Source organism: Egretta garzetta, unplaced genomic scaffold (genome assembly GCF_000687185.1).
Source record: "Egretta garzetta isolate BGI_Z169 unplaced genomic scaffold, ASM68718v1 scaffold401, whole genome shotgun sequence".
Lineage (NCBI taxonomy): Eukaryota > Metazoa > Chordata > Aves > Pelecaniformes > Ardeidae > Egretta > Egretta garzetta.
The window spans coordinates 935404-946517 of record NW_009258651.1 but is presented as its reverse complement, the minus strand read 5'-3'; the positions used below and the strand labels follow the sequence as shown (position 1 = coordinate 946517).

The 11114-nt window shown below is 38.6% G+C and overlaps 1 protein-coding gene across 1 annotated transcript in view; it reads right to left on the bottom strand.

Moving 5' to 3' along the window:
* RNF17 (ring finger protein 17) overlaps window positions 1-11114 on the bottom strand; it is a 46516-nt gene that overhangs the window by 8363 nt on the left and 27039 nt on the right. The window contains exons 22-30 of the mRNA XM_035903774.1: window positions 9213-9434; window positions 8111-8261; window positions 6047-6165; window positions 5197-5287; window positions 4509-4624; window positions 3870-4177; window positions 2486-2646; window positions 1513-1632; window positions 369-449 (exon numbers count right to left, since the gene is read on the bottom strand). Coding sequence (XP_035759667.1) covers window positions 369-449; window positions 1513-1632; window positions 2486-2646; window positions 3870-4177; window positions 4509-4624; window positions 5197-5287; window positions 6047-6165; window positions 8111-8261; window positions 9213-9434 — 1369 coding nt within the window. The remainder of the gene's footprint in view (window positions 1-368; window positions 450-1512; window positions 1633-2485; window positions 2647-3869; window positions 4178-4508; window positions 4625-5196; window positions 5288-6046; window positions 6166-8110; window positions 8262-9212; window positions 9435-11114) is intronic.

Here is an 11114-nt window from a genome sequence, read left to right as displayed (position 1 = left end):
CTGGACTCTGCCCCGCCGATCAGAGCCCTCTGAGCCCTGCCATTCAGCCAGTTCCCAATCCACCTCACTGTCCACTCATCCAACCCATACTTCTTGAGCTTCCCTATGAGGGTGTTATGGGAAACATGACAATACAAACAGGACCAAAAAATACTAATACCTCTAAAAGACACATTTATGGCCTGAAAACTGTAATAAAGGTAAAGTCATAGGAGAAATAGCTTTAGCTTTGGATTTTGTCTTGTCTAAGAAATACATTTACTGCTATACTCCTTCACCTATTACTCTTACTGCAAGCTAAAACAAACAAACAAAAAAAGAGATCAAAAAGTAAGCCTCATTCCACATCTATGAATAGATTAAGTTACCTGAACATGTACTTCAACCTCTTCATTTGTAAGTAGTTCTTGAAGGCAATCGACTGCATCCTGCTGCCAAAAATTTCCAACCTATTTGGTGAAAAGCAAGAAAACCCTGCAAATTAAGATGCTGACAAGTAATACTCTTACTATTCTTAACATAGTAAGGTAAGAATGCGTGCCTATAATTAAAAAACTTATCTGAAAGCACACATTGTTAGTTTCATTTGTCTACAACAGCTCAAACATTATCTGCTATTTGGTACGCTAAAACTTACTGTGTGACAAAGCTGACCAGCAATTTTCAGGTCTTGAAGTGGCTTAAAAAAGAGATGCTGCTTGCCAAGCCTAACCAACCTTTACTATATACATAATAATGTATGTGGGCACAATTACCCAAAGCATAACCCAGATACAGACTTACACTCAAAGATAACTTAAGAGACAACAGAAAACACAGGACACTTTAAATACTTCTTTCATTCCCTGCACTATCTCTTTGCCTCCCAACCCACAGGCTTGTAAGCCTCTCTGTCTTAATCTATCAGTTGAATTGCTTCCAGCAATAAAAAGGTTTTCTTCAAAAATAAGTTTTAAAGCAAGCTAGTCATTTCAGTAATTCACATTTACTAAATGCATCATTCAAATTTGAGTAAGATGTGATGATACGTGAACATGTTATTTACATATTAATTACTTACTAACAAAAATGCCTACAACAATTCACTTGTATTAGTTTATTGTAACAGATTGTTTTCTACACAGCTAAGTTCAGACTGATAGAAACACTTTTGCAAGACTTGAAGATTTAGAATTTTTTGGCCATTTTGCATTAAGAAATCCAGGCCTTACTCCTTGTTGCCGCTATTGCAAAATGAACTACCGCTTCAGAGTATCATCCTGCCAATTACTGCGGTATCCTGTCTCACAGAGACTTAATTCCAATGGCAGCCGCTTTTGAAGCATAGCCACTTCATAAAGCAATCTGCATTTCCTGACAGAATGCTGCCTTGCTGAAACGATCCTTATCACTTTTCTCTGAATCCTCCTAAGCAAGAAAAATACCAGCAACTAGTCTCAACCTTTGCATGACTAAAGTGCATTGATTTGAGTAACTACCTACTAAAACATCTTCAAATTTACCATTACTCACTGGCACTGTCTTGTAGAGCTGACATGGTATGCAAAATGGAGGAATACCAGTATACAATGTAGTTGGATACAGATGACACTGAGGAATTCTCTCTATGCAACCATGGTCTATGTACTGTACCTACATGAGAAGAAAGGCTTTCCTGAAATAATTCCTGGTTTTTAAGACAAGTTTAATAAGAGAAAGCGTTCATTTACAGCATTCACTTTTCTGGAGGAAAAAAGACTGGTTTGCTGAGAATTGGGTGATGTGACAAAGTGGAAATGAAGGAAAGAATTAAAAAACTGGTATGGCAGATTAGAAGCTCAGTTTCTAAACTTGCCTTGTAAGAGATCCCACCTGTTCTGTAATAACCTACAGCAGTTTAAAATTGAAGGAAGTAAAAAATTTGTGAACTAGGATAGTGTCAGACTTGCAAATCTATATTCAAAAACCATGAGCAGATGCAAGAGTTTAGATAAGAGTAACTGCTAATTAGAAAAAGAAGCTCTATAGCTGTGCAGCAGAAGGAATTCAAAACAGCCATCCATCCATTACTTTTTGGGTTGGGATAGGGTGAGGGGAAGCTAAACCTAAGTATTTTCAAAGCATTTCACATATGATAACAAGAAAAACAAAAGAAGAAAAAACCTAAAAGGGATTATTTACAGGTGATCAAGGGTAGCTTTTTACTTAAGAACATTTATCATCACCAGGAAAACTATGGGAAAAGTTGTGACAACTGAAATAGGCAGATTCTGTCTGTAAATTAAGATTCTGTCTGTAAATTAGTATTTACAAAAAATGTAAAAATCAGGACAGTTATCACACTTTTAATCAGAATGAGCATCTGGATAGTCAGGTCAGCTGAACAAAAAAAGGTGTGATCATAAGTTTATTTTATTTTAGAGGATATTATCCCTCCCCCCCTTTTTTTACTTAAATGTGCACATGTTCATGCGCACACACACGCATGACATATAATCAAACTTACCTGAAAAGTACTACCGAGTTCTACAACTTTACCACGATACCACATGGTATCCGATCCTCTTACAACACAAGCTTCTCCCTTTTTCCAGCAGTAGGGTTCCAGAAGACCAAGGCATTTGAAGTTACTTTGTATTTCAGTCATCAATTTGTTTAGTTCAATTTCTGGGGAGGTGAGGGATAAAAAAAAAATTCACAATAGTCGGCAACATAGTAGCACAAACTATTTCAGTCACAAAAAGTCAGCAGATTCAGATGAAGACATGTATAAACATAAAATACGTGTGCTGCTCCAAAAAATGCTTTTCAATGCTGACAGAATAAGTATGTTCAACTTCTAGGATATGCGAGCAAGCTAGTATTAAAACAGAAGTAAACTGCATTTCCAATTGTGAAGCCACTAGTAATTCTGGATTCTCATCTCAGAGAAGAAGGGTCTATACATTTTGCAACTGACACCTTGGCAGCACTAATAGAAGAGTCTCTCCATGAACAAGACAACAGATTCTGAGAGACAGTGGAAGGACACCATGAAATAACACAAAACAGGTGTCCAGAAGACCCTCTTCTGCTTTGGATACAGTCTACAGCAACAACTTCAAGAATAGAGTCTTGGGCAAGTGGTGTTACCATACTTTGAATTTCAAAGTTTTATGACATGATCTAATAGTTAAATATACTTGTAGAGTTTAAAAAAAAATAAATCAGTGTTCTCATATAGAAACATTTCTCTAAAGCACAATATATTATCATGGTACTGAAGACTGACACTGCATCTGCCAGATGAAAATATACCTCTTTCAAACAGTGCAAACAGAAAGTATTAAGAGGTACAGAATATATCACAGTACAAATAAAGAGCCCAAGGAAACTGGGTACTGAGCTCACACTGAAGGAAAAAAATCCAGTCATATTTGAGAACCAGCCTAACTTCTGAGAATTTTTAGGCCTGCTTCTTCATTATTGTTAGTAAAATGTATCACAATCTCAAGATCGTATAAAATAAAGCACCTGCTGCTTTACCCAATACTGTCTAGAGAAGAGAGGCAAGAAACCTGCTCATCCAAGCACCTGGGTTTTTTTTATTTATTGTGTGGGCGGAAGCCAGGAGAGCAGGTGTTGATGTGTTTAAGGATGGGGTGCCACCTCCCTGGGATCTGGGTGTCTTCTGCCGGGAAGCTCTGGGACCTCTCTCCACTGCTTCATGCACCCCGCCCCCCGCCGCCAAAAGACTCATCACCTCCTAACAGCAATCCTCCCAAGAGGTATCTTCCAGAACTGTGGTCCAATACAGAACATGTATACTAGAACACATAGCTGGTATATTCTGATACACCAAAGCTATCACATTCATAGATATAAACGTATTTTCTACAATGTAATCTTACCGAATGATTTTGGTATTATGTAAATAGTTCCATCACGTCCAACACAACTTACTACAGCTTGAAAGATTTTCTCTTCAGGTATAAGGGGGGATTTATACATTTCATCCATTCCTGATTCAAGCAGTGCCTTGTATGTTTTGCATGATTTTTGTTCATTCTCTGAAACAGTGATGTTTTCCTCTGGAGCAGCGTTGTTTTTTCCACATGCAGTTTCTGAATTACAACCATCCCGTTGTGTGTTCTCTTGCTCTAAATGTACTTTAAGATGTTCCTTGGAGACTGAGCAAGCCACACCAGCTTTATCAGTTCTAGCAGATTCAATCAAATCATACCAACATATTAACTGATAAAGAACTTGGAAAGTGCAGAAGAATAAAGTAATGTAACAGAAGTAAAAACCTCAACACCCAAAGATGGCAAATGCTTGTTGAAATACTGTCAATCATCTCATCTACCAACTTAGAGAACTGAAACATGCAGTGGGTACAATTAATAATGTTCTACTCAAATAAGTTCACTAAAGATGGAGTTCTGTTGCTACATGTCATAGAGGACAACCCACATTTTTGTTTTACTTATTAGCTTATCACGACGTGAATCTGAGAGTCTGTAAGAATATAAAAATAGAAGTATCCAAACCTTCTGTTTCTAAAAGCCAAACCCTTTTTAATAAGGTGTTCTGAAACATCAATCAATTGTCCTGTTTCATCTTTGCAAAGAATTTTCACAGGCAGTGCACAACCCACATCACTTTCCTGGAAAAAAAATGAGAGAGTTGGACAACATATAAAAATATGCATTTCCTCTAAACTACAGGTTATTTTTCATTTTATTTGCATTTTTATCTGCAAATCAGATGTTGTTGAACAACTGATGCCCACATCACAAGACATGAAATTTATTTAATCCACGTTGTAGTTCTCATCATTTTACCAACCGTTCTAAACATGACATTAAAAAAAGGTAACAGAATAAAACTAATAGGTAGCTGTAGAAATTATTCTCATCAAGAGCACGAGCATCTTGCTGACAACTTTTATGGACAGATGAGCATCCAGTGATCCCAAAGATGTAAGTATTATTCTTCAGTAACTAAATATATTTAAGACTGTGTTCTTTCCACACCAGGTAGCCTAACTGCTCTAATGCTCCAGTGAGTAACAAAAACAAAGCAGAAAAGAAAAAGCATCTTTTTCTCTACAGCAAAGAGCAATCTAAGCAAGTTCCACTCGAAACTTTTTTGAAGAGTGAAAATATTCAGAAAAAAATTAAATTAACAGACAACCAGACAGAAATTTTACAAGTACCACTAGTTTTGATTACAAACCTGTATGATTATTTTTACTAGTGCCCCTGTTAGGTAATAGGATAAACATTCACACACTGTTGCTGTCCACTGCATGCTTCCACCTGTTGGTCTAACATAGAACAAATTACAATTGCCTTTAGTATAAGAGAAGTTGAACTTACATCACTAAACCCTTCCCTTTACTGAATTTTGATCTTTTTGAAACTGCCTGTACTGTCAGGGGAAAAAATACAACCAATGTTACAGTCAACAGTGAGAATAAATGGTTATTCATCTCTGGATCTATATGACAGGAAGATTTCAAAAATATAACTCCAAAATTTCAAAACTGATGAGGGTCATGAGTTCCAGAAGTATGACATCTGTCTTAACTGAACAAAGGAAAATCCATCCTTCATCTGCAAATTGGGCTCTTTCTATTCATTCAGGGAATGGGTATTACAAACATGATTATTTTTTCTTCACTGTATGAACAGCACACAAACAAATGCAATCTCTCTTTTCTACAGTCTAGAAGGGAGACACCTCCTGTGCATTTTCATGAGATCTAATTCATCTCAAATTCTGAGCCAAAGAAAAAAGCATTCAGTGAAATAAGAAAAACCTCTATCATCTGTCCAGTATTTTATAATCTATCCTAGAAATATGCTTTCTTTCTATAGTTCAGATTCTGCTTCACTGGTATGTAGCATAACCCTTAGAGAAAAACACCTTTATAAAACAAATCACACCTGCCATCCTATTTCTTCTTTATTCAAAAAGCAAACCACATCCAAATCTTAGATAATCAAGTGCTAACACAGGAAAATATTAACTTATGCCATTATTAGGCTTCCAATACTGCTACTCAGTATAAGGGAAAGGCTACCTTATATCTGCCAAGGAACATTCTGTTGCTAATGTCCTAATTATCTTCATGTTTTCCTCAAGTTTCCTTAGACAGCTGATATCCACTGTTTTTTCAGCTCCACAATCATAAAGTATTACCTGTTACAGAAAAGAAATGCAATGAAACAGAACTCCCCCCTTAGTGTTATCTCTAACGAACGATAATTCAAAGCATGCCGGAGTAGGTAAACAAAATTCAGACAAACCTTACCAGGATTCAACAAATGGCCTTAGCACTGAATGACTCCATCACACAACACAAATGACTACCACAGTGTACCAAGAAGACAAAACACGTAAATGTGCTCAAAGGGGGTTAAACAACTTTACAGAAGCTGTTACTTGAATATTTATTTTCCCCTGCTTCAGTTATGTTGGTGCATTTAAATTTGTAAATCCAGAAACGCTGAAATAGTTCCCTTCCACCCCTCGCTTTTTATTCTGACATGGTTAAATAGTTGTTTGAGGGCTCTTAGCCTTAGAAAGCAGATGATGCAAACCAGAAGCATAGAAGTCCCACTTCTGCTTCCTACTAACAAGACCCATGGACATACCTGGACAAGCTGGAGAGGTGGGCCTGAGTGAACCTCATGAGGTTCAACAAGGCCAAGTGCAAGGTCATGCACCTGGGTCGGGGTAACCCCCAGTATCAGTACAGGCTGGGGGAAGAAAGGATTGAGAGCAGGCCTGCCAAGAGGGACTTGGGGGTGCTGGTGGATGAAAAGCTGGACATGAGCCAGCAATGTGTGCTGGCAGCCCAGAAGGCCAACTGTACTCTGGGCTGCATCAGGAGAAGCGTGGCCAGCAGGTCGAGGGAGGTGATTCTAACCCCCTACTCTGCTCTGGTGAGACCTCACCTGGAGTACTGCGTCCAGCTCTGGAGACCTCAGCACAGGAAGGACATGGAACTGTTGGAGCGGGTCCAGAGGAGGGCTACTAAAATGATGCGAGGGCTGGAGCACCTCTCCTATGAGGACAGGCTCAGAGAGTTGGGCTTGTTCAGCCTGGAGAAGAGAAGGCTGCGGGGAGACCTGATTGCGGCCTTCCAGTACTTAAAGGGGGCTTAAAGGACAGATGGGGAAATATTTTTAGCAGGGACAGCTGTGACAGGACAAGAGGTAATGGTTTTAAACTAAACCAGGGTAGGTTTAGACTGGATATAAGGAAGAAATTCTTTACAATGAGGTTGGTGAAACACTGGAATGGGTTGCCCAGGGAGGTAGTGGAGGCCCCATCCCTGGAAACATTCAAGACCAGGTTGGACGAGGCTCTGAGCAGCCTGATCTAGTTAGTGGTGTCCCTGCTCACTGCAGGGGGGTTGGACTAGATGACCTCTAGGGGTCCCTTCCTACCCAAAACATTCTATGATTCTAATCTGATGATGGCAGAGAGAACTGATGGTAATCCAGTTCTGTAATCCAGTCCTGTATGATTAAAAAGCCACTCTTACTTTTGACGTAAGTTATCTACTCATGAAACGCTTCTTCTGATGCACCTTACTCTTCTCAAATGAGTGCAACAAAACACATGTTTAAAGCAGCACCGTGTGAGAAGTTACTGTGGAAAGTGTTACACCTACATGGCACAGTGCATTACCATCAAATCAGGGTTGAAGCAACAGCATGACTACATGTGTTCCTGTGGTGCTGCACTCAGTTCAACTGGCTCCACTGTTTAGCAAGGATCGCCAAGTTTGAATTAATGGGACCCTCAGGTTCACACAGCTTCTAGAATCTAAGCTAAACTGTTAGGCTATAGCTTGGGAATCTGTGCTGTGTTGCAAAGTGTAGTGTAAACACAAAGAATTAACCTCATGAGCCTTTCTCAGCTACCAGGTTCCCTGCTAAAGGCACCTGAGCTTTGATGAGACAGTAATCTTATTTGCAGCAATGAACGACGTCACTTGAACTCGACAAAAGCAAAGGGCTGTATGAGAAAATACTAACACTGAAGTAAGAAGCAAAGGTTTGACATTATTTTAATCAATGAATGCTTACAAACTTTAGAAATAGAAGTACGAACCCTCTTATGACAACAGGTTTACCTCTGCACTTGTTTTGGAGACAATCCTGATTATTTGGCCTCTGTGCCACTGTTTCAAATCATGTACGTAAACAGCACAGTGCATGGTACTCTCCCACTTCACAGACTGTGGCTGGGATTCTTTGTAGATGGTAGCCATCTTCTCCTGCAAACTATAAACTAACATTCAAAAAACCACTTTTCTAGTGGTAAAATTTTATCCAGTGAATAAAGGGCTTATTTAGTCCATTACTGCTTAAATAGCATATAGTAAAGTCTTAGTAACTGTTTAACAGACACATAGTATTGTATTTCTTCACGACATGTTACAAATACATGAAATGGAGCTTCAAAACACATGCAATCTCATTAAAATCCTGTAAAACTATGTTTTCTTAAACAACAGGATTAATCTGAGCAATTCTGACCCTTCTGTAATAGCACTATTTGAAAGATGCACTATTTTCTCTCAACAATTTGAGAGTGTGGTATTCATTTAGTGTCATGACCAATTCAGTGGGACTAGGTAGCCACATGCAAAAAGGTAAAAAGATGAAAGAAAGGAGAAATGACGAGTCAGGAAATAAGCAACTTGCACTAAGCAGTGATATTTCCATTTAACTGTCTTCAAACAGCATGCACTATTAGCTAAATGTTACCTACGTATCTACCAAAGGACGGCTGATATACACTGTGTCTACAGAAATTGCCTTCAGATGTTCCCAACAGCATATTAGAATCATGTTGAAAGGAATAACTTGACTGAAGTACTACAATTTAGGACCCTGGTATTATTTAACAAGATTTCTAATGAAGGAATGGGGAGGAGAAAAGAAAGAGCATAAAGATTTAATCTTTCTGGACAGTTACCGGGCCCCAATACTTACTACATTAGAACTGATTTGAAATAGGAATTCAGATCATGTACTTAGTTTGGATTCAGAAATATTTAATAAACCACATCATACTGCCATCTGTCTTCTGTTCCTGTACTTTCCTCAACAATGCAAGATAAATCAACAGCATTCAGAAGAGTACTCTGTGCCAAATGCACCCTAATCAGAGTTGGTTCTACCTATAATAAGAATGCCTTAACTCGAGAAAAGTTCTTTAGATTTCAGTACCTTTTCAGCATACTTTCTGATGACAACCACTGTATAAAAATTTTACTAGGAGACACAACATGACTGATTCTCACTTGCAGCTCTTTCTTAGAAAGTGATTTGAAATCTCCTTCATGCACAGATTCCATGTCTATAGGATTTAAATCTTCCGAGGTTTCAGGAATTTCTTCTAGAGGAGCATCCCATATTTCATTGGGCCTTACAGCAGTACTTTCAGTGTACCTGTGAAGACCAAAAAGTAATTAGAAAGTTTAAACACATTTTAAACAAAGTGAAAAAGAGCTCAATAATCACAGTTCAACATGACAGCAATCACAACATGAAGAGTGAAGACTAACAAATAACTCAAAAAAGCAAAAAAAAAATCCCAACAAAAGACAAAAACATTTCTAAAAGCTACTTTTGAAACACTCATGGCAGTAATTTATTTTTCTTCTCCTTCAGAAGGTATCCTTGCACATTCTACTGACATATGAAAGCACGACACAACATAGGCTGCCAGCAGAAAAACAAGCCTGACACAAATGGACTGCTGTTTGGCTTAAAAGACCTCAAATTACTAATACCATGCTTCTGGAAATCAATGTTGCCTCTGAGTGAGAGCTGTGACATTCAACTTCTAAGATGTGCAAATATTCCTTTGAGAAGTAAAGAATATTAACATTAGTGAAACATTTACCTTTCTAGCTTTCCCTGAGGATACAAATACAACACAACTGGTGCTAACACTTTCCTAGTCAAGTACTGAAGTATGGTCATGATAACACCTTGATGAAAACTTGCTTAAATTGTGTGAACTGCGTATAATAAAGCCCAACAGCAATCAAGAGTTGGCTGGTATGTATTTTGAGCCACAGCCCAGCTTAGTAGAGTCTGTGTGAAATATGCCAACTATAATTAAGAGATTGCAGCTTGAAAAAAACCCAACTGTTAACACAAAAGAACTGGATTCTTATAAATATCACTGACTAAAGGAGACAGCATGCATGAGTTTAACTGCTGGCCATTCCTGGGCCTCCAGGAAGAAACTCCTGTTTTCAGAAATCTAACACGCGTTTCCTTCACGGGAAGGAAACAAACTACTCTGCCAGAAAGAAAATCCCGTAAAATATTGAATCATCTACTACATACTGCTACACAATTATTTATGCAAACCTTCCTGATGCAGGTATTTGGAAACTGCTGGGTAAAACAGCTGACCTGTAGAAACAGGAAAGAAATGAACACCATAGCTCATAAATACGCTTACCTTGCCTACCAGTAGTCTGAACTATGAAATAGACAGAGGCAATCTGCCACAGAGTTCTCCCAAGTAAATATACGTCACGTGTCTTAAAACCCCTTCTCTAGTAACTCTAGTATAGCACTATCATTGCAGATTCACCAGAAAAACCAACCAATTTGGAATGAACTTCAGACTCCCGAGTTTTCTTCCTGGAATTCTGTATGGACTACCTCCTATCCCAATGCAAGAGTAAGGTTACTAATGTTTGCTTGTCAGCAGGTCAGCTTCAACAGACCACTGTGCTCTCCCAGTTGAGAGCTGGCCTGGGCATCCCTCAACAGCATTCAACCTGGAAGAGTAATCAGAACCCAAATGCAATTCTAAATGACCTAAAGTTGGGTTTGAATTGTTCACCAGTCTCTTGCCTTTTTGCAGACATCCATCCTCACAAATGGGAAATTCAGTGAGAAAGCATGATAATGAGCTCTGGAGGGCTAGAGACCTATGTGCACTGGAAAACAAAGCAGGCCAAGAACTCCCAAAGCCCCCACAAAACAGCCCCCTTCCCCCTAATGGAAACCTCATTCCAACTAAATTCAACTATGCCAAACTGCAGAGTAATTTAGGTCAGCTGATGCATGTGGTTTGTAATGAATTCATCACAAATGTGCTAAATC